Raw genomic sequence first — 24,145 nt, 5'->3', positions numbered from 1 at the left:
TCTCATTTCCAGTCAGTGAAGGAATAAGCATATATAAGTTCATTTAGTATGTTCCAGGTACTAGTTTAAGTGTTTGGGATACAAAGGAAAACAAAGTCCTTGCCCTCAAGGAACTTACACTCTAATAGGGGAGAAAACGTGCATATAAGTATGTATGTATCTGATAATTTGTATTTTATTTTTCCCCATTTACACGTAAAAAACAATTTTTAATGTTTGGGGTTTTTTTTTTTGTTTTTTTGCAATGCAGTGGAGTTAAGTGACTTGCCCAAGGTTGCACAGAGAGTAAGTATCAGGTATCTAGGCTGGATTTGAACTCAGGTCCTCTTGATTCTAAGGCTGGTACTCTATCCACTTCATCACCTAGCTTCCCCCTTAATGTTTGCTTTTAAAATTACAAATTCTTTTCCTTCCTGTCCCCCTTGTGACCCCCTCCCCATGGAGAAAGCATACAGTTTGATATAGGCTACGAATGTGTAGTCATACAAAACGTTTTCATAATAGTCATGTTGTGAGAGAAAACATAGGACCCTCCAACCCCCCCCCCCAAAAAAAAGGAACCTCAAGAAAAATAAAGTAAAAATGTGTGCTTTAGTCTGTATTCTGAAAACCACTGGCATTCTTCAGGACCTGATATCATTGGTAAAAATGTAAGGTAATCTCAGAGCAAGACCAGAAACTGCCTCATGTGCCACCTTATAGAAGGTAGAATTTTAGCTGAGTCTTGAAGATTATATAGGAAGCAAGAAGATTGAAGTGAGGAGGAAGAACATTGCAGGGATGGGGGACAACTAGTGCAAATGGATGCACAGATCCATTTGGGAGATAGAATGATGTGTGTGAGGACTGATGATGATGATTATGATGATGATGATGATGGCTAGCATTTCTATAGGGCTTTAAAGGTTTACAAAGCACTGACATAGGTTATCTCATTTGATCCTTAACACTAATCCTCTAACTTAAATGCTGTATTATTCTCATTTTACAGTTGAAGAAACAAGGTACAGAAAGGGTAAGGTTAAGTACTTGCCCCGAGTCACATAGTCAGAACCAGAATTTGAACTCAGGTCTTCCTGCCTTCAGGTTCAGCACACTCTTCACTGTTTCCCTCTAAGAAGACTGATATAACTAAACTTTAAAATATGTAAAGGGAGATATACATAGGACCCCATCAGGGATTCATTGTTTGCTCCAATCCAGATCTGGGTGAAGTGCAAGAAATCTAGAAAGGGGCAGAAGGTTCTGTTGGGGAATTCATTCAGTCAAGAGGGACAGGACCTGATGGGAGATGTGTTCCTGTCAGCAGGGATTTTATGCCTAGGGGTGGGGGGTGGGAGTGGGGTGGGGTCAAAGCAAGGAAGTCAGATTGAAAGCTAAGAAATATACTAACCTGCTAAGGAAGGCTTATTCCTTGATAGGATCTTTAGCTTCCCAGACTACAGATTGTGGTTTTTATAACTTTTCAGATCTGCTTATAACCCACAACCAATCGTCAGCATTCAGCCCAATTTAGGCTAGATTAGGAAAGTATTTCTCAGGCGAGAAGTAGAGAAAGGAAACAGTGGTTGGAGGCTTTCCACTATGAGGTCACCAAATAAATGAGAGCTATCCATATGTTATAAAATGATTGTGGTTTTTATTTCCATCCCTCCCCCCAGGCCAGGTTGTGAGGGGTACTAAATGCCAAATAGAGAGTTTTATATTTGATCATTTAAGGTAATAGGGAGCCTCAGGAGTTTAGTGAGTATCTTTATACCACAATCATTTCCCCATAAACCCCAGCTCTTCTATTAAATCCTTCCTAGTAACAATAATTATATATGTCTGTGTATACATGTGTGAAATCTTTAAATACTCTATATATGTGTATGCATTTGCAAAGTCTCTCCCACGCAATCTCTTTCTATATATGCACATAAACACATGTTCACACATATAACCCTGCCATTTCATAGCTTGTGTACATGTGCCATAGACATACAAATACACATATGACCATTTTGTGGGACATGTGTATATGGGGAGGGGGAGAGAGAGACTGAAGAGAACTGTCTTCTGCCAATTACAGTTTATGGGACCTTAAGCACTTTGGGTTTTATTTCCTTTCCATAAAATGAGTAAATTGAAGGTTCCTTTTCTTGTCCTAGTTTTTTTTTTTTTAGCTTTTTTGCAAGGCAATGGGGTTAAGTGGCTTGCCCAAGGCCACACAGCTAGGTAATTATTAAGTGCCTGAGGCCAGATTTGAATTCAGGTGTTCCTGACTCCAGGGCTGTGCTTTATCCACTGTGCCACCTAGCTGCCCTAAGGTTCCTTTTCAATATTAAACCCTATAATCTAAGCTTCTAAAGCTTTTTTTAAATTATTATATTCAATTAACAAGTATTATTTTCTCTCCCAATCAACTCCCTCACATCTCACCAAAAAACAAAACCCTTGTAAAAAATATGCTTAATATTATGGAGAACAATAAAATATGTGAGCAGATAAAAGGACCTTTTTTTGTCAAAGAATCTTCCAATTTTAGAGCTGGAAGGGCCTGAGCTGTTTGTACCAATCCAATTGGTGACTCAAAAAATCCTCATAACAATATATGCCATAAATGGTCAGCCAAAGTCGGCATAAAGACCTTTAGTAAAAAGGAACCCACCACTTGGGCAGGTGCAGAAATTTTTTCCTGATGTTAGCTATCACTGTTGCTTGAGGGATAGAGGAAGAAACTATACACAGACAAATAAAGCAAATACTTTTCATCATCCACACCTAAATATATAGACATCAGTCAGTATTTTGAATTAGTCCTTGGGGGCCAAGCTTCATTTTTGGTCCTCTAATATGGTAGGGTTTTTTTTTAATTGAATGATCTGGAGTTTAATCCTGAATTTACATTAATTCCTGCTGTGATCCTGCACAAGCTATTTCCCTTTTTGGGGCCTTATGTCCTGCTCATAACTGCCTTTCTCAAGATACAGGAACAATGTAAGAATAAAATGATACAATCAGTTCATGCAAACATTTTCCTCTCTCAAAAGACCTTAGTGACCTAACCCCTAAAATGAAGTTAGACTTAGATGGAGTCTTAAGATCCTTTCTTTTTGAAAATTCTGTGATTCTGAGAAGCTGAGGTCCCAGAATGAGCATTCTGTATTGTCAAAGAGAACAAGACAAGGACTTTGTCCTCAAGCAGCTGATAGTCTAATGTGAGAAGACTCAAAACAATACTTTCATGATTCAAAGTTCTAGCTAAATTTAAGGGAATGGGATTATTTTTGACAGTGTTTGAGACCCAAGACTTAAAGAACTTGTTTTTGTTCTTTCCCTCAGATCGTCTCCAGCAAGAAAATCACCCGGCCCCTGGTCTTGATGAATGAGAAGCCAGCAGGGAAGGGTCTGATTACGGTATGATTTCTGGGCTCAGTCCTTTGATTATCTATTCTACCAAAAGTGTCATTCTCCAGTTCTCCCTCCTCTGAGGGCCAGTCCAATATCAATGGTCTGCCTCCCCGGCACATATAATCACTGGCTTTGTTGATAGTAAAAAGGACAGATCTTACAACTTAGCAACAGGTCTCTTAGCAACAGGCACGAGCTCTCACAGATGATGGCATTACCACTGTTGGTATATTTTGCAGGTTTAAAAAAAAAACACCTCTCCAAAGGGATGCAGAGGGAGGAGGGAGCTACTGCTGGTCCCTTCCAGTTCCCCTTGTTAGCCACCATCAGTATCTAGAAGTCTCTCATCTAGGTGAATGCCCTTCTGTGATAACCCAGGCTGGGTACTGTACAAAGAGCTACCTCTAGCCTTTTGAAGCTCACAGTCTGATATTCTTCCTAGTTGAAGATATTACAGGTTGGCATTAGGAATGTTGTGGATCTTGGTTCTCTGAGTCAACTTGGGCTTGAAAGATCAAGGTGGGTGGGAATTGTGATAAAAGGGAAGAAATTTTATATCATTGATCAATAGATTTATTAAGAAGATTGTGAATGAATTTCAAGGGATCCCTGGGTGGTACATAGAAGGCATTTAATAAATGGTTGATGATGGATGGATTCAGAGGATCATTGTTTTCCTTTATGACTTCCTTTGCCATCCACTTCTCATTGCTTTTTGTTTGCTTGCTCAGGTATTTGTGTTAGCTGCAGTTTTGCTCCCTTCTGTTAGTGTAGACAGGTTTGGTTGTGTTTAGAATTGATATCTACTCTCAGTTATCTAGACATTATCAGTTATCTAGCATTATTAAAGGGGAATACTGGACAAAGTCTTAATAGCTAAGGAGAAACTGTCATCAAAGCAAGGGCTTCTCAGAAGCCCCTGTCCAGTAGAAAGGCCTAGAGAAGGCCAAGTTATGTTTCAACTAAAATGATTTGGTGGGCATGAGCTACTCTCTAACATGAGATCAGATGAGGAAAAAGGAGGGAAAATAGGGGTCCTTATAATTAATAAAGATCATCTATTAGAATGTAAGCTCTTTGAAAGTAAGCATTGCTCATTCTTTGTTTTTATATTTTAAGGACTTGGCATGCTTAATAAATGCTTGATGGTTGACCATAATACCATCCTTCCTTTTTTAGTATCATAGAACTCATAGACTGACCTTAGGATGCTAATCCAACTTCTTATTTTCCAAAGGAAATAAAAAGTGGCTTGCCCCAGGTCTTTCAATGAATTAATGACAGAGCTGGGACTAAAATGTCAGTTCTTGCCCTAACCATTTAGTGCTCTCATTAGAATGGCAGAGTATCTTTCCTGGGCAGTTAAAAGACCAAGAGGAGAAGAAGATGAAAGTGAGGGCCCTAATGAGGGCTGTGGTACACTGGGAGATTTTCATGATGCTTGCTTCCCAAGCTGCCTTCAAAATGGAAGGCTTGCTTTCTTCCCTGGAAAGCCAGGCCTTTGATTTTCAGATTGCTGAGCCAAGGAGAGGGGAGGGAGGAGGAAATGAGTGATTCTGTGGTTCTATGTTTCACTTCAGGGGCACTTTGATAAAACCAGCTCAATACTCAGACCTCATTTGAAGTTTTAATCCTCCCTTTGCAACTCCCTAATGCTCTCCAAAGCAACGAGCTGTGATGTCATAGAGACTGGATGATGAGTATTCTGGGAAGGAACTTGAAGAACAGAAAAGTCACAGAGACTGTTATGACCCCCCTTGGGGAGAAAAGAGGGGTTACAATCTTCTCATCAGTCCTGTCAACAAGATCATCTATGCTTTTTGCAGCTGATTGAAATGAACTATAAAACAACTTAGGAACAAAAGTTTATAGTATCCTAAACAGTGTTGTAAGGACTTTGGAGAGCATTTAGTTCAACTACCTTCATTTTACAGCTGAGGTACATAAGCAAATAACCAAAAACAAATTACTTGACCCTATTTCATGGAGAAGCAGAGTACACACACACACACACACACACACACACACACACACACACATACACACAGACAAGTGAGTAGGAAAACTAGAACCCTGACTTCTAGAGCAAGGTTCTATGTAAGAATGATGTGTATTTTATGAGAAGTGACTTAGAATCTTTAACCTTGAGTCCCTTACTTTCTGAGAAGCTGGTTGTTTAGAGGATTCTTTTGGAACTCCATCTGGATGAAACATAACAAGCTACTTCAGGGTGGGGCTATTTCTTTCCCTATCCAAGGACTAGACTCAAAATGCTTTAAAATTTGATATGTGGTGCATGGCGACCAATGGGTTCAGCAGGAGCCCCCTTAGCCCAGGCATGATTGCTTATATTGCATTCACTCCATTCCATAGGCTCTCCATTAGACAAAAGTCCAATCTTTGGAGACAATTACTCATTTTCCTTTAACCATACTCCCTTGCGATCCCCTTGGGAAATATCCAGTCCTTTTGAATTCATTGCCAAACATAGCCCCAGAGAGACAATAGGCAGGTAGCAGGCTCATGTCATGGACTAGGATCTCATGTCTGTCAATCATTTAAGAAGCATTTACTGGGGCAGCTAGGTGGCACAGTAGGTAGCACACTGGCCCTGGAGTAAAGAGGACCCGAGTTCAGATTTAGTCTCAGATACTTAATGATTACGTAGCTGTGTGGCCTTTGGTAAGTCACTTAACCCCATTTGCCTTGGAAAAAGAAAAGAAAAAACAAAGAAGCATTTATTAAGCCAGGCTCTCTGCTGAAAACTGAGGGTACAAAAACCCAGACCTTGTCTTCAAGAATCTCACATTCCAATATTGGAAAAAACATGCAAATAACCATGTCCATTGAAGATATATACAATATAAATAGAAAGTAATCTCAAAGGGAAGGTGCTAAGGGCAGAAAGGGGGGAAAGGAAAGGGCTCCCTGAAGAACACAGGATTAGAACTGAAACTCAAAAGAAGCCAAGAGGTAAGATGAGAAAATGGGACAGCTAGTAGAAAGGAAAAGAGCTGGGAAATTGAATGAGGTACAGCATGAAGTCTATCAACAAACATAAACATATTGTATCTTTACTTCTCATTGGTCATTTATGGTCCCTCATTGGCCTGTAAACAAATTGTTCTGACATAATTCTTTTATTTTATTTTTTCAATTATCTACAAAGTTAGTTTTCAACATTCATCTTTTTTATAAGCTTTTGAGTTCCACATTTTTCTACCAGCCTCTCTTCCCTCCCCTGTCCCTAAAACAGTAAATAATCTGATATAGGTTATGCATGTACAATCAAATTTCCATATTATTTTGTGAAAGAAGAATCAGAACCAAAGGGGAAAAAACCATGAGAAGTAAAGAAAAAACAATGTGCTTTGCTTTGCATTCAGATTCCATGGTTTTCTTTCTGGATATGGATGGTATTTTCTATCACAAGTCTTTAAGAATTGCCCTTGATCACTGAACTGCTGAGAGGAGCTAGTTGATCATCACAATTGACCATCTCACAGTGTTGCTGTTAATGTGTACAATGTTCTCCTGGTTCTGCTTACTTCATTCAGCATCAGTTCATGCAAGTGAGACATATTTTTTTAACCATTTGCTTCAAATGAAAGGTGCACTCTCCTCCCTACTCTTAGAACATCTCTTCCCCCCACATCCCAGGAAAACATATCTGGGCAGAAGGAATGAAGCTATTCCTGTCTTTTGGTTATTGTTTCTTCCCAGAGGTGAGAAGGAGAAAACCTATATTTCTGGCCCCAATAGATATTTGGATCTGTCCTGGAAAGCTTATATTATTCCCCAAGAGCAGAGAGTGATGAGACTAAATACAGCTCACCAAGTCCCTTAACCTGCTCCCTAGGCAGGATGGTAAATAAGTCACAGGCAGATGCTTTTGAAGTTTCATTTATCTTAGGAAGTAGAGGCTGAAAGCTCATTTTAGTAAATGGATATTAAATAGAGCTCTGTATTAAGGTCTAGGAATAGAGATGGCACCAAATAGAATGCCTTCCTCAAGGAGCTTATTGAGTGGAATATATCATATATGCAAAGGAATGAGATACAAAGTGGAATGCAACTGGGCAAAAACCTGTTGGTCTATTGAAAAAAGACTCTTGGAAAATTGAAGGTAGGAGAAAATACTATAGTACTGTGGAGATTATAAAGGAATCTGAAGAAAGAGAAAGATCTCAGTGGTTAGAGGTAGGTGGACTTCACAAATGCACAGAGTAGGAGAGAGTGGAACAAAGTCAAGGGAGAGCAAGTGTTCCAGTTTGCTTGGAACCCAGAGGCAGTCAGTTATTCAGAACGTATTCAGTGTCTACCATGTGCTAGATATTCTGGTAAGAACTAGAGATACAAAGAAGTTTTTGTTATTGTCCAAAGGAGAGGTGAGAAGAGTCTAAATCAGGGTGGTGGCTGTGCAAGTGGAGTAATGGGTGCATATAAGAGAGATGTAGAGAACAGACAAGATTTGGTAAAGAGAATAGATTTGTGGGGTGAGTCAGAGTGGGAACTCAGGAAGGACACTGGTCAGGAGGACTGTAATGCTCTTCAGAGTAATTAATGGGAAAATTGAGTAGGGGAGAGGTTTTGGGGGAAAGAAAATGAGTTCTATTTTGAACATATAGAATTTGACATGTCTAAAAAAGCAGTGAGTGATGTGGGACTAGAAGTCAGTAGAGATATTAAGACTGGATATATAGGTCTGAGAATCATCTTTTCTACTTAGAGATGAAAATTGAATCCATGGGAGCTGATAAGATCACCAAATGAGAGAAAGAAGGGAGCCTAGGACAGAGGCCTGAATATGTGATCGAATATTGTTGTTTGTCCTTCATTCTCCAAGAGCACCAATGACATCAGGAAGGTGATATCTTGTCTTGTAAGTGAATTGTATTTAAGTTAGGCAGACCTGTGCAAATGCCTCATTCTCTCCTCCAGAGCCATCTCCATGCCTTGGACATGCAGAGAGTCCCAGATGCAGTAGGAGACCTTGGCCTTTTTAAGCTAAGGACTTTCATAGGTCTGAGGCAATGCCCATTCAGTGACAAATGCTAAGTGATTGATGTTTGTCCTTGTTTTCAAAGATGACCCACATGAATTAGATTTGAGTGAGGGGGTGCTGTACTAAATCATCTGTCTCACTTTCTCCTCCAAAGCCATCTGGGTCCAGTGACCAGGTATGAATCAGGATGATTGGAGATAGGTGGCCCTGGATTCAAGGCTTATTAAGTGGGTTAACTGTATTGCCCAAGGTCACAGCCAGTAAGTGTATAAGGTTGGATTTGAACTCTGTACCATGCTAACTGCCCCAATTAAGGATAGGTAAGAAATGAGGCAAAAGACAGCATCTTTTATCTATTTAAAAATTATTTTAGGTTATTTGCAAAGAGCAGTTTCAGTTGAATGGTGTCACAAGTCAGACTGCAGAGGGTTATGAAGCAAGAGAAGTGGAGACACGTGGTGTGTGTAGATGGCTTTCTCCAATTTAGTTGAGAAATGGAGAAGAAACAAAAGATGATACCTTGAGGAAATGGTTGGATCAAGTGAGTGTTTGGTTTTTTTTTTAAGATCTAGGAGGTTGGGGAGCATTTATAGACTGCAGGAAGGAGTAACTAGGAGTAACTGGGATAACTTGAAGATTAAAGAATAGAGAGTGATCAGATCTTGAGGGGGAATTCCAGGAAAAGACCAGAGGAGAAGGGATCAAAGGTGCATATAGAGTGATTTGCCTTCAGAGGGAGAAGGGCCAAATCTTTATTCATGATGAGAATGAAAAGATTGTGGGGAAAATATCTGTTATGAGGGTAGAGGAAAAAGAAATTTTCTGAGAAATTTTTTTGGGGAAATATAAGTCTCAACTGAGAGAGTAGGGCAGGAGTTGCTGTGGGAAACAGAAGTAGAAAGGTTTTTGATGTAGACTACACAAAAGAAAGTGATAAGAAGACCTGAAAGGTTGCACCACCCCAGGTTGTGAAGGTTAAACTAAAAGAACCTGTATCTTTTCCTTAGGCAACTGAGAGTCACTAATTTGTTTCTGAACAAGGAAGTGACAGGATCAGAACTGTGCATTAGAATTTTTTTGTTGAAAATCTGCTTTAGAAAACATTCAGCTATTGAATTTCAGACTAACCCAAATCTTTCCCTTTCATTGCTGGTTAGTTAGAAGAAGAAAGTCACTGTTGACTTTGTGGCCTTAATGTTTGTGCTTTTTAAAGCACTCTCCTTACAACAATCCAGTGAGATCAAATACTTGCCTTCCTTCAAGGATTATCTCAAGACCCACTCTTTCATGAAACATCTTACTAACATTTTTCAAAAATTAGTTTTTCTTCCAATTATATTTAAAACAATTTTTAATATTTGGACTTTTAAAAAAAATTTTGCAAGGCAGTGGTGTTAAGTGACTTGCCTAAGGTCACATATCTCAGTATTAAATGTTTGAGGGCAGATTTGAATTTAGTTCTTCTGATTCCAGGGCTGGTGGTCTATCCACTGTATCACTTAGCTGCCCCTAACATCTGGATTTATTTATTTATTTATTTATTTATTTAGTTTGAGTTTTTTGCAGAGCAATGGGGTTAAGTGGCTTGCCCAAGACCACACAACTAGGTAATTATTAAGTGTCTGAGGTCAGATTTGAACTCAGGTACTCCTGACTCCAGGCCCAGTGTTCTATCTATCCACTGCACCCACCTAGCCACCCCACATTTGGATTTTTAAAAAAAAAAATTTTTTTTAGGTTTTTTTTTGCGAGGCAAATGGGGTAAATGGCTTGCCCAAGGCCACACAGCTAGGCAATTATTAAGTGTCTGAGACTGGATTTGAACCCAGGTACTTCTGACTCCAAGGCTGGTGCTTTATCCACTACGCCACCTAGCCACCCCCCAAAAAATTTTTGAATTCTAAATTCTCTTCTTCCTTCTTCACCTCCTCTCTCACTGAGAAGGCAAGCAATTTGATATCTCTACCTTTACTTTAGATCTTAGTTCTAAGTGGTCTTGGATAGTGATCTTTCTTCTGAAATCCTACCACCTTTACTCTCTGTACCCCTTTTTGCTTTGACACTTGACCTATACAACCTGATATTGCTAGTTATCTTTATGACAAACTAGATTAGAAATTCCTTGAAAGTAGGAAACATATCATAGTCTTCTTTGCATTCTTTTCAGGGACCAAGGCAAATAATTAAAAATAATAATGAAAATTGTCACTGTTTGTGGTTCTAGTGTTTAGAGGCTTACAAAATTAAGTGCTTACAAAACTTAGTCATTTAGGTATGTTGAAAGTATTATTTATCCATTTCATAGATGAGGAAATAGAGTTAGAGTGAGGAAATGATTTGCGAAGTCAAAATCCTAGTAAATGTCAGAGCTGAGAATTAAACTCAGAATTAAACCCTTGGAGTCTCCTGACTCCAAGCCTAGTCTTCTTATCATTAGAGCATGGTGCTTTCTCGTTATTTTTTCTTTAATTTCAACTTATTTTTATATCACCTTGATATATATATTCTACTCAGAAAATCATCCCATGTTAAAAATTTTTTTAAAAGGAGGAAAAAGCAGTTCTCCTAAACTAACCAATGTACCAACTCAGTCTTTTAGTATAGCATCGCAGTATGTCATTTTCCATAGTATCTCATCTTTCTAAAGAAGGAAAGGAGGTATTTTTTCCTCATCTATTTTTTAAGATGAAACTCACAATAATAAGATAACATTGTTTCTTTTTTTCCAATTACAGTGTTGTATTCATTACATATGTTGTTTTTACAGTTTATTTTGCATCAGTTTATGTCTTCTTGTGCTTTTCTAAATGTTATATTCATCATTTTTTATGCTGAAGTAATATTCCATAACATTCATGTAATATTTGTTTAACCATTGTCCAATTGACAGGTAGCTGCCTTTTTTTATTACCATAAAAAAAATAGACCTTCTCTACTGAGTATTCTTCAAATTCTACAAATTTGGATTTCTTCTCTATGGCTAGAGAGCAAAATTTTCCATTCTGTTTAAACAGGATAGATACCATAGGTGACTGATACCTGGTTTTTAAAATAACCAGGGGCTGTCAGACATGGGTGGTGCATGCCTCTTAATTCTTGCTACTGGGGAGGCTGAGGCTAATGGGTTATGAGCTATCTGAGTATGGTGTGGTGTCCACACTAAGAATATTTTTAATAAGAGTGAACTCTTGGGAGTAGAACTTGAGGCTACAAAAAGAGGAGTGTATTAGCCCAGTTGAAAAATGTTTAATGTCAATTATTTTCTATACAAATATGCTTCTGACTTTGAGTCCTTATTACTGGTACCTTCCCATCCCTCCTCTGTTCTAGTCTACTCTTTTCATTCTGGGTCCAGTTGGGTTTGCTTACCTTTTCTTTGTCTGGACACTGGGTTAGTGCCTTGTACTTTCTACCTGATATCTCAGTCTTTCCCCAAAGTTCCCCCTTGCATGGGTCTGGGATAGGAGAAGGTGATTAGGACTCAACCCTTATCATGCCTTTTTCCTTCTCACCTGCCCCACAGATCACTGCCCAGGAGCTATCAGACAACCGAGTCATCACGCTGAGCATGGCAGGCAGGAAACTGGACAAGAAGGTATGAGGGAGCAGTATGGGGAGGAGACTCTTGTGGGTTCTAGTGATGTACACCCTGTCCCAAATGCTGAAAATTAGAATTCCTTTCCCTAAGCAGTCTGTATTGTACCTATTGCCAGAAGTGTATTCTGAGGAAATGACCAGGAAGCAGGAAACTGGTTATATTTTCTTCCTGAGAAAAAGTCTCCACTTTCACCAAAAAAGAAAAATTTAACCATCTAACCCTAGCCCAAATTCTTGTCATTCTTTGTCTTCATGATCTTGACATCTCTTGGACAAAAAAAAAATCCAGCCACTTGTCACCCTGGTCATTGTTGCCTCATCTGTCCTAGATGCCTTTGGAGAGAGAGGAATTTCCAAGTAGAATTTCCTATTCCATAGTCAATGCCCTCTTGAGATTTACAGTTTGATTCCCTTTCTATCCCCATTTACCACAGAGAATTCAAATGCCTATGGCATAGGAACTGTATCTTTTTTCTCAACAGGACCTCTTTGGGAAATCAGACCCATTTCTAGAGTTTTATAAACCAGGAGATGATGGCAAATGGATGCTTGTTCACCGGACAGAGGTGAGTGACTCCTGCATGGAGTATGTGATTCCATCTACCACTAACTCATTAGGTGACTTCGAACAAGATATGTTTCCTGAGCAAAATATAAGCCCTCAGTTTCCACTTCTGTAAAATGAGGAAGTTGGACTAGATTATCTTCCAGGTCCCTGGCAGCTCTATCACATAAGTCAAAGACTTGAGTTATTAAACCAGGGAGAAAGGATGAATTCCCCCAAGCTCTGCCTGAGCAGGTTTAGGGACTTTGTTTTCACTGTCATTTTGGGACAGATCTAGTTACAGCATGTTTGAGTCCCAGAGTGTCAAATATTTACACCTTATAATTACATGGGAGTAAAAGGATCTGGAATCAGTAAGACCAGAGTTCAAATCTGGCCTTAGACATTGACTAGTCATGTGACCCTGAACAAGTCACTTAACCCCTATCTACCTCAGTTTCTTTATCCATAAAATAGTAATAGTAATAGTAATAATAATAATAATAATAATAATAATAATAATAGCACTTTACTCAGAAGGTTGTTGTGAGGATCAAATGCAATAATATTTGTAAAGCACTTTTTAAACATTAAAGGGTTATATAAATGCCAGCTATTATTTTCATCATCATCATCATCATCATCATCATTATTATTATCATTTAGGTAAATAGTGGGAATGAGTGAGCATTCTTTAAATGCCTGCTGTATACCAGACACACTGGGAATACAAATACAAACCATAAAAAACCCAAACAACTATGTTCATGCCTAACCTGATTCAGCACCCAAATTTTAGGACAACTTTCAATATTAATTTTTTTACATAAGATTTTGAGTTTCAAATTTTTTCTCCCTTCTTTCCTCCCATCCTCACTGAGTTTATAAATTCTAATGGAACCCCATACAAAGGAGCTGATAGGAAGAAGAGAGGAAATGAGAAAATTGTGCAGACTTGTTCTTTTTTTAAATTTAATATTTATTTATTCTCATTTTGTACAAATAATTTTTTATACATTAATAAAATATTCTTGTTTGAAAGAAAAAAATTAAAGTTAAAAAAATAATAGTAATAATTGTAGGTATGGCCAGGTGGCGCAGTGGACAGAGCACCAGCCCTGGAGCCAGGAGCACCTGAGCCCATATCTGGCCCCGTACACCCAACAATGCCCAGCTGTGTGACATGCAAGCCACCCCAACCCCACTGCCCTGAAAAAACCATGAAAAGAAAAGACCTAAAATAAAATAAAATAGTAATATTCCCCCATGGTCCATCCTCTCCTCTTTCATTCATATCCCCACTCCTTTCCCCTGTCCCCCCCCAACTCTTTCTTACTCCAGATGTCTGTACCCCATTGAGTATATATGCTGTTTCCTCTCCTAGCCACCTCTTCCCCCCTTCCATATCATTGCAATAGCTCATTGTAATAAAGAAAAATCTTATTATATGAAATATCTTGGCCTGTTCCCCCCTCTCCTTTTTCTTTCTCCCATTACATTTTCCTTTTATCTGTTGACTCCATTTTTACAACACAATATATCTTCAAATTCAGTTTTCTCCTGTGCTTCATCTATAAAAGCTCCTTCTACCTGCTCTGTTAATTGAGAAGGTTCATATGAGTATTATCAGTGTTATTTTTCTATACAGGAATATATGCAGTTCATCATCATTAAATCCCTCATATTTTCCCCTTTTCCTCCACTCTATGCTTCACCTGAGTCCTGTATTTGAAAATCAAACCTTCTGTTCAGCTTTGGCCATTCCAACAGGAACATTTGAAATTCTCCTGGTTCATTGAAAGTCCATCTTTTTCCCTGGAAGAGGACATTCAGTTTTGCTGGGTGGTTGATTCTCGTTTGCATTCTAAGCTCTTTTGCCTTCTGGTATATTATATTCCAAGCCCTATGAGCTTTTAATGTAGTTGCTGCTAAGTTCTGTGAGATCCTGATTGCAGCTCCACAGTATTTGAATTGTGTCCTTCTGGCTGCTTGTAATATTTTCTCTTTGACTTAGGAGTTCTGGAACTTGGCTATAATATTCCTGGGGGTTGGTTTTTTGGGAATCTCTTTCTCGGGGGCATCTATGGATTCTCCATTGCTGTTTTGCCCTCTGCTTCTAGGATATCAGGGCAATTTTCCTGTAGTAATTCTTTGAAAATGATGTCAAGGCTCTTTTCCTGATCATGACTTCCAGGTATTCCAATAATTTTAAAATTATCTTTCCTAAATCTGTTTTCCATATCAGTTGTTTTTTCAATGAGATATTTCACATTTTCTTCTAATTTTTCATTCTTTTGGTTTTGAAGTATTGAGTCCTGATTTCTCGTAAATTCAGCAATCTCCCCGAGTTCTGTTCTTTGTCTGAAGGATTTGTTTTCCTCAGAGAGCTTTCTTATATCTTTTTCCATCTGGCCAATTCTGCTTTTTAAAGCATTCTTCTCCTCAATAACTTTTTGAACTATTTTATCCATTGTTTCTAGCATGCTATTTTCTTCGGCATTTTTTTGGATCTCCTTGACTAAACTGCTGACTTCATTTTCATGTTTTTCCTGCATCTCTCTCCTTTCTTTTCCCAGTTTTTCTTCTAACTCCCTCATTTGATTTTCAAAGTCTTTTTTGAACTCTGTCATAGCCTGAGCCCAATTTCTATTTTTCTTGGAGTCTTTAGATGCAGGAGCTTGTGCTTCCTTATCTTCATACTGAGTGTTTTGATCCTTCTTTGACTCACAGGCAAAATATTTCTCAATGGTGTTCCTCTTGTTTCTCTGCTTGCTCATTTTCCCAGCCTTAGCCTGTTTTGGGGGTGCTTCCTGAGCTTTTGGGACAATCCCACAAGGGTCTCAGTGTGTGAGGCTCTGTCCTCCCTCCTGGTCTATGAATGACCATAAGTGCCCCCCTCTGCCCCGGGGCTGAGGTGGGGGGGGGCTGCTGTTCTGTGGGGGGGGCTTAGACTGCGATCAGGATCTGAGTGTGGTCAGAACCCCAGAGTCCCGCTCCAGGGGCAGAGGACAGAGTTCGGCAGTCTCTCTCTCTTCACTCCCCTCCCTAGGTTCAAAGGGCTCGTGCCCTGGGGGCTCCTGCTTACCGGTCCGCCTGCTTCTGTTTCCTGGATCTGGACTGCCTTGGCCATGCTGCTTGCTGTATACCCTGAGGGCTGGGTTTCACATGCTCTCTCTGGCAGAGGTCCCCTGCTGTTCCCCAAATTTGTGCCCGGTGCTTCCCAGGGCGTAGGTCAGGTAACTCCCCTGCTGCTGTAAGCTGTGGCTCCCAACGCCCTGGAACTGCCTCCAGGAGGCTGAAGTTCTTTCGCTCTGGTGGGTCACCCCTCCAACCCTGGGGAACAGAGCCTTTCTGCTCTTTTCCAGGTTACCTTGAGTAGGAGAACTGCCTCACTGGGTCCCTCTGTGGGTTCTGTCTCTCGAAAATTTAGTTGGAGTCCTTAGTTTAGAAGTTTTATGAGAGAGTGCCTAAGAGAGGAGATCCTCTCTTGTCTCCATCTTGGCTCCGCCCCCCAGACCTGTTCTTTTTGTGGTGGCAAAGAATTGGAAACTGAGGGGGTGCCCATCAATTGAGCCATATGAATATGACTAAGTGCTATTAGGCAAAAAGAAATGAGGAGCAGACAGATTTCAAAAAAACCTGGAAAGACATGCATGAACTGATACTGAGGGAAGTGGGCAGAACCAGAAGAATTTTGTTCACAGTAACTGTAACTTTGTGTGATCAAGTATGATTGACTTAGCTCTTCTCAACAATATAATGATCTTCAACAATTCCAAAAGACTCTTAATGAAAAAGACTAGCTACATCCAGAGAAAGAACTATAGAGTCTGAATGCTCTTAGAAACATACTGTTTTCATTTTTTTGGTAACTTCCCTTTTGAATATTTTTATCACAATATGACTAATGTGGAAATATATTTACATGATTATCCATGTGTTCCCTATATCAGATTGCTTGCCCTCTTGGGGAGGGGAGGAATGGGAAGAATGAAGGGAAAAAATTTGAAACTCAAAATCTTATTTAAAAAATTAATATTGAAAGTTGTCCTGAAATTTAGGTGCTGAATTGGGTTGGACATGAACATGACTGGCATGACATCTTCCTCAAATGGAAGTTCATTCCATGGAAGAATTCCCCTATTAGAGCTGAGGCCACAAGGTCACTGATAAACCATTAACTTTTTGAGAACAAAGATGGTCTCATTTCTGTGACCTCCTTCTCCAGATTCTAGGTCTGCACAAGTATTTGAATGATACATCTTTCTTCTTAAAGTCTTATGCCCACCTCAAGCTAGCTGGGGCAGAGTATCACAGGAACTTGATGCTTTTCCTTCCTTACTAAAGGTAATAAAATACACTCTGGATCCTGTGTGGAAACCATTTACTGTGCCTTTGGTATCACTGTGTGATGGAGACCTAGAGAAGCCTATTCAGGTAAGCTTAGCTATTTTTGTTTTGTTCTTGTCTTGTATCCTTCCCACAGCCTGTTCAGTTGTGACAATTGTCTTCTTGGGGGAGGGGAGAGGACTTCCTAGCTGGGTTCTCCCCTCCCCTCTGGGAGTCCTGAAGTTCATAGCCCATGATCAGCCTTTAAGCTTTTCTTAAAAACCCTCAATCATAGCAGAGCTAGAGGGCTATAGAATGTGTTGTAGGATTGTATCTTTCAATACATTCTCTACTGAAAACTAGCAGGAAATCTAAATTTTTCAACCAAAGTTGTCCCAGTTTTAGGATGAAAGGGATCTCAGATTCAGGAGGTGGGGACAAGATTCTGAGAGGTGGGGAGCAGGTCAAGGAGGAGGGAGGAGGCATCCTTTTAAAAAGTGGATTCATTTTAAGAAATAAAGACATTGAGTATTAACAATTGTGTGAACTGGTAAAAGAAAATGTTATCAATGAGGTGCTAGTTAGTGGACCAGTGGTTAGAAAACATTGTTATGAACAAAGACACCAGATCTGAGACCAGGAGAGCTGGGTTTGGGGCAACTAGGTGGCACAGTGGATAGAGCCATTGGATTCAGGAGGACCTGAGTTCAAATTTGGTCTCAGACACTTCATACTTACTAGCTATGTGACTTTGGGCAAGTCACTTAACCCCATTGCCCCACCAAAAAAAAGAGCTGAATTCTATCTGTTCACTCCACCTCTGTTTCTTCATCTAAAAATGAGGGTATTAAGGTTTTCCTTTTAATCAGTCTTGGAAGGCTTCCTAGAAGAGATAAAAGGGTTAGGAGCACTTAAATGATGCAAGGGAGGCAGGATGCAGAGGTAGGCTGAAGACAGGGGAAGACGTTAAAGCACTTGCTATGATTTTGGATTTCCCAGAAGTTCACAGAAAATACATACATACATACATATATATATATATATATATATATATATATACATATATATATATATATATATATATATATATATATAATATTTGTATATATGTTTACATATATATGAGTTTATGTTAACTACCCCAGAACTAGGATAGGAAACTGATAGTATTATCTTAGAGAGAAAGTCTAGAAGGGACTTCTGAGCCGACTTTTCCCACTCTGATCTCTCAGGTCATGTGCTATGACTATGATAATGATGGTGGCCATGATTTCATTGGTGAGTTCCAGACTTCAGTGGTGAAGATGTGTGAGGCCCGAGATGGTGTTCCGGTGAGATGGGGTAAAGGGACATGGGCATGTGAGACAACAGTTTTACATTATTAAGATGGGGAGGGAAGGCTCCCTCAGAAGGTAGTGGAACTTATTTCTCAAGAGGCAGGGAGAAGATGCTTTTATACTATCAGTATAGTCACCAACAAACTTATGGAGCCTATAGGAATAGGGCATTCTACCATTGTCCTGAAAAACAACTTTATCCTACCCCCAATCAGACACAACCTCAATGACCTGGTGTTTGGGGAAGAGCTCCAGTCAGTTCAGAGAAGGGAAATAATCAATATTTGAATAAACACCACTCCACACATGTACATGTACCATTCCCAGGGTTTTGCGATTAGATTCACAGGGAGAGACATCTGCATTTGCCAATGAACAAGGACACTTAAAAGTATCCTCATTATTGGACACTGCAGAATGAATTACCAGGACCAAAACCCTGAGTCCTGGAGACTTTTGTTTAATAATGTTTTAATATAATGCATTTTAAAGATGAGAGGGTTTTAGGTGGGGGGGGGAGAAAGGGAGAAGGCATTTGGGGTTACAGAAATGGCATGAGAGCAAAGACATGATCTGGGAAATAAATGTGATATGGGGACCATCTATTTTTAGAAGACTGGGTGATTTTTTTAGGAGCATCTTGTTAAAACTTCAGTTGGGCTTTTGGTGGGGAGAGAAGTCATGGACATCAGCATTCTATTTACCCTTTATCCTTTGCTTCATTCCCAGATAGAGCTAGAATGTATCAACCCTAAAAAACAAAAGAAGAAGAAAAATTATAAGAACTCAGGCATCATCATTATCCGCTCTTGTAAGGTAAGGGAATCAGTTCCTGGATATTTTAGAGCAGTGGAAAAGAACAGAATATTTTCGATCTGTTATGGGATCAGATAACCAAGGAATCTAGTTCTGTGGCTATATCTGGGACTTGTCTTTCTGGAAGATGGGAGAGTAGGATCATGGGTGGATCACCCATCTTTCTGGGGGACGGAAGGGTAAATGTGATCTAGTATGGAAACAGACTAGACTAAATGATCTGCCAGGTGGAGGATTTTGAGTCTTCAGGGATATGAGGTGGAGCCACTAACAAAGTATTTGCTTGACCAAAGAGGATAGTAGAGAATGCTGGCTGAGAATCCTGGCCATGCTAGAGATGATTCTTGAGAACTACAGCCTGCCTGCTCCCTCAATGAGGGGCAGTAATGCAATACAAGGAAGAAGCATCACTAACACTGCATTCATTGAGTACTTATTAATTTTCTAAAACATTGTCACATTTCATGGTTTTTTTGATCCTCAGACTGCAAGGAAAGTGAGAGAAGAATTATCAGCCATACTTTACAGATAGGGAAACAATCTCAGAGATGGAAAGAAATATATCCAGTTGTAAATCCTGGATTCAGGCCTCCCAATTTTGATGCTTCTAATATTTGCTTGCAATAAGTGAATCATTAGATGGGTCTTGATTTAGGTTGTCTTGGAACTTACTATAGTGAAATTTTATTTACATGGCCAATCACTATAGAGCACCTTATACTTCTTAACTAAGAGGGATGAGCATTGGGTTTGCTCATTCATTCTAACGTGCCCTCACTGGTAGGTCTGGGTTCTTAGAGAAGGACTGCCACCATTTGTATTTTTTTTATTAATTTTTTTTTTTAGGTTTTTGCAAAGCAAATGGGGTTAAGTGGCTTGCCCAAGGCCACACAGCTAGGTAATTATTAAGTGTCTGAGACCAGATTTGAACCCAGGTACTCCTGACTCCAGGGCTGGTGCTTTATCCACTATGCCATCTAGCTGCCCCTCACCATTTGGTTTTACTCAGACTTTCTCACAGTCTTAGGGGTAACACTCTTGAGGGAAATACACTCTCCACTCATCACTTTAGCTCTTGAGCTTACACAGATGTGATATTTTTAGTTCTTAAATATAGCCATCTCCTTCAAAATAAGGCAAAAATGCCAAAGGTATTCATATAAATAGCAAATAAATAAGAACAATACATAACAATTCACATAATCACTTTCCTACTAATGCACTCAGTATCTCTGAGGTAGAACAGAACTACACAGAATTCTGGCAAGAAATCATATAAATGAAAAACCTATTTTTTTCTAGATAAACTGTAAACATTAGAGCCCTTTTTCTATCTCAGAAACTGTCCATAAAACTTTCTTGTTGAATACAGGTTTTGTATAGAAGTGGTGTTTTCACTGCTAAGTGGAATTGATGCTGAGTGATTTCTTTGATTCTCTCCTTCCAAGTTCTCTGTTGAGCTAGATTTACTCCTCAGTAGAACAGAGTATTTATCACTCCAACTTCAAGAATAACTGATGTAGCTCCAAGATCTCTCTCTCTCTCTCTCTCTCTCTCTCTCTCTCTCCTCTTTTCCTCTTTTTTCCCTTTCTTTCTTTTTCTTCCCCTTGCATCCCTTCCCCTTCCTTTTCTTTCCTCTAGTTCCTCTGTTAATAACATCACATTTGTTTACAGTCAGTAAACAAACTCTCATCTTTCTAAACCCAGATAAATCACAATTGTCCTATAAAAATAAAACTGTTCTTATGTCCATATCATTCCAATGTACTACAGCTTGTCACAGTCAAAATTAGCAACTGTCTCAAAACTCTGAGGCATGATTTCTATTTCTCTTGGAACTCTAAGCAAACTTAGGGTACACTTTCCTATGAAAGGGCATGACTTTAAAGGGATAGAACTGGAAATCATCTTATTCTCCTAATGCCATTATTAGTTAATAGGTAAAGTAGGAATTGCTGTCCCCATCTTAGGGATGAGAAAGTTGAGATGGAGTGCTTTATTTATGACTGTATATCTATATATAACTGAACCGAGTGCTAGATTAAGGACCCCACACCCATTTAGCCAGTCAGTCAACAAACGGTTATTAGGCATTTAATATAAGCAGAGCATTGTACCAAGCACCCTAAGAATACAAATAAGGCAAAACATGGCCCTCTAGGAGGAGACAACATACAAGCAATCATGTACATACAGACTATATATTAATTATATTGTGTCTGACTCTTTGTGACCCCATTTGGGTTTTTTTTGGTAAATATACTTGAGTGATTTGCCATTCCTTCTCCAGCTCATTTTACGGATGAGCAACTGAGGCAAACAGGGATAAGTGACTTGCCCAGGGTCACAAAGCTAGTTTAGTGTCTGAGGCAAAATTTGAGTCTTCCTGACTTCCTAGCCACCCATAAAATATATATAGAGTGGATAGAAAGCGTTTGAGAGTGAAAAGCATTAGCAGTATATAGAGTGGTAGGACCTGAAAAGGTGAGGATTTGAGTTCAAAGATGGTCAAAAATCCATAGGTGGAGGTGAGGACAGTGAACATTCCAGCACAAGTTTGAGAGAGGAATGTGTGAAGAACCACAAGAAAACAGATGTTGATAGAGTTAAAATATGAGAGGGGGAGTTTTCTATATGCAAATAGAAGATTTTCTCTTTGATTCTGAAAGTTACAGGGAGTCACTTGGGTTTATTGAGAAAGGGACAGGGGAGACCTAATCAGATCAACGCTTTAGGAAAATCTCCCTGGCAGCTGAGTGAAGGATTAATTGGCATGGGAAGAGACTGAAAGCCTGGAGACCAACCAAAAGGCCAGTGTAGGAAACTAGCTGTGAGGTAATAAGGGCCTGCACCAGAAGAGTAACTGTCAGAGAAGAGGACATTTATTAGATACATTGTGAAGGGGGAATTGACTGGACTGGGCAATAGATTGGCTGTGGAGAGAATGAGGATTCAGGGATGAATCCTACTTATCCAGGGTGTTAGATTTGGTACATGGGAGGATGCTGGTCCTCTTAACAGTATTAGGGGAAAATGAAAGGGGCTAGGAGGTGGGGGAAAGATGATCAGTTCTGTTTTAGACATATTGAGTTTGAGGTGCTTATGAGGGATATTATAAAAGTTTATCAGGAGAGAAATTTAAGTTGGATAAATAGATCTGGGAATCATCTGCAAAGAGATGATAATTGAAGTCATGGAAGCTGATAAAATCACTAGCTAAAATAGCATGGGGGGGCGAATACCCAGGATAGTCTTTGATACCCATGATGAGTAGTTATGATTTGGTTGGAGACCCAGCAACAATACTGAAAAGGAGTAAAAATAAGGAGGAGAATCTGGAGAAAATAGTGTTGTGGAAACCTACATGACTAGTGATCATTAGCCTGTAGAGAGGTCAAGAAGGTTGAGGATTGAGAAACAGCCATTAGATTTAGCAATTAAGAGACCATTGGTGATTTCACAGAGCAAAGTTTCAGTCTAATGATGAGGCAAGAAGCCAGAATGCAGAAGATTTAAGAGAAAGAGAAGAAATAGAGTAGAGACACTTGAGTACAGACATCTTTCTCAAAGAGATTATCTGAGAAGAGGAGAGATATGGTATGATAGCTACCAGGAATGGTAGATTCAAATGAGGTTTTTAAGGTTGGAGCAGACAGGCATTTTTGTTGGTAGCAAGGAAGTAGCTAGTACATAGGGAAAGATAGAAGCTTAATGAAAAAGTGGGGATATAGATGGGACACTTTGCTGAAGAAGATGGAATGGGATAGTATCAAGTTTGCTGAGTTGAAAAGAAGAGTCAACTCTTTATGAAAGACAAAGGTAAAGGAGAAGGTGAAGTAAGATATGTAAGTGAATTGAAGAGGGAAGAAGAAGAGAGAATTCCCAGTGAATGACCTTTTTTCCCCCCAGTAAAACCTGAGGTGAGTTCCTCAGCTGAGAGGGTGGGTGTAGGGGGTGCCAGGAGACTTGAAGGGGGAAGAAAAGGTTTGCATGGCTGCTGTACTGTGTCAGAAAGTGTAAAATGATTGTCTTTCTGCAGTAAGAGTCCTGTTGAGCTTATGTAACAAGTTTATAGTGAACTCAGTCGTTATACTTTAATGGTTTTCTCCAATTCTTTTCAGCATCTTGTTAATAGGAGTGAAGGGAGCAGATTGTGTGAGTAATCCAGGACTGGGATTTGGCAAGGCTTCATCAGTGATGCTATTGGTGAAGGACAAGGGAGCAAGGCTTTGGAATTTAGAGGATAGTTTAGAGTCAAACTGATTCACCAAGGCATCAAAATAGGAAAAGGAAAAGAAAATACAGCCAGTTCAAGGGTGATATCCTAGGAAAGAAATGAGGAATAGAGAGATGGTAGGTCATTATAATACAAGAAAAGAACTGAAATTCTAAGACAGAGGAAAAGATAGGGTGATAAAAATTCATAATCAGATTAAAAAAACTTTTGGAGTTTGTGAATGTGGAACTCAAACTCTTATTATGGCAAGATTTAGGGTTTGCAAGATCATATCTGTGTAGCTGAGATGGAGTGAAAGAATGAATCATGGGAACTGAATAGACTGAAGAACTGGTAATTTAAGGTGCTTTGAGGTAGAAGTGTACTAAATCTTTGACTCTTCTTTTTTCAGATAACCCGGGACTATTCTTTCCTAGACTATATCCTTGGAGGATGCCAGCTTATGTTTACTGTAAGGATTTATGTTATTATTCCGCTCTTCCCAGGGCTAGTTAAGCTAGGTAACCCTTTCTTCTGAGAGCCTAAAGAGACTAAATGGACTGACTCCAAAGTGGTAGGAATTTGGAATAGACATTAGGAATACCTGCCTGACAGCAAGTGAAAGAGAGTCCAGGAAAATCTGGAATACTGTCAAGTAAAGAAAACCCAAAGTTTTTGTGGTTTGAGGTCCAAGGTTCTTCCTGGTTATGAAATGTAGAACAGAGATAGAGAGTTGGTTTCTAACAGACCTTAATTTATTTGGAGGAAGGAACTTATGCTGAGGGAAGCTTGAAGATAGAAATTGGATGATAGAGTTGTTCCTTTCACAGTTATCACTTCCAAGGCCCATGGTGGTGGTAGGAAAATTTGATCAAGACTGGACCCTGATTTGAGTATAGACTTTGTTA

At 39.4% G+C, this 24,145-nt stretch overlaps 1 protein-coding gene across 1 annotated transcript in view; it reads left to right on the top strand.

The window, feature by feature from the left end:
* The window catches only part of CPNE2 (copine 2), an 87,025-nt gene that overhangs the window by 32,827 nt on the left and 30,053 nt on the right, over positions 1-24,145 (top strand). Inside the window, exons 4-10 of the mRNA XM_074211260.1 lie at positions 3,325-3,399; positions 11,922-11,993; positions 12,478-12,561; positions 16,887-16,976; positions 18,101-18,199; positions 18,935-19,021; positions 23,650-23,709. Coding sequence (XP_074067361.1) covers positions 3,325-3,399; positions 11,922-11,993; positions 12,478-12,561; positions 16,887-16,976; positions 18,101-18,199; positions 18,935-19,021; positions 23,650-23,709 — 567 coding nt within the window. The remainder of the gene's footprint in view (positions 1-3,324; positions 3,400-11,921; positions 11,994-12,477; positions 12,562-16,886; positions 16,977-18,100; positions 18,200-18,934; positions 19,022-23,649; positions 23,710-24,145) is intronic.

This window comes from Macrotis lagotis, chromosome 1 (genome assembly GCF_037893015.1).
Source record: "Macrotis lagotis isolate mMagLag1 chromosome 1, bilby.v1.9.chrom.fasta, whole genome shotgun sequence".
Classification (NCBI taxonomy): domain Eukaryota; kingdom Metazoa; phylum Chordata; class Mammalia; order Peramelemorphia; family Peramelidae; genus Macrotis; species Macrotis lagotis.
Note: the sequence above shows the minus strand (reverse complement) of the source record. Positions and strands in the feature narration are given on the sequence as shown.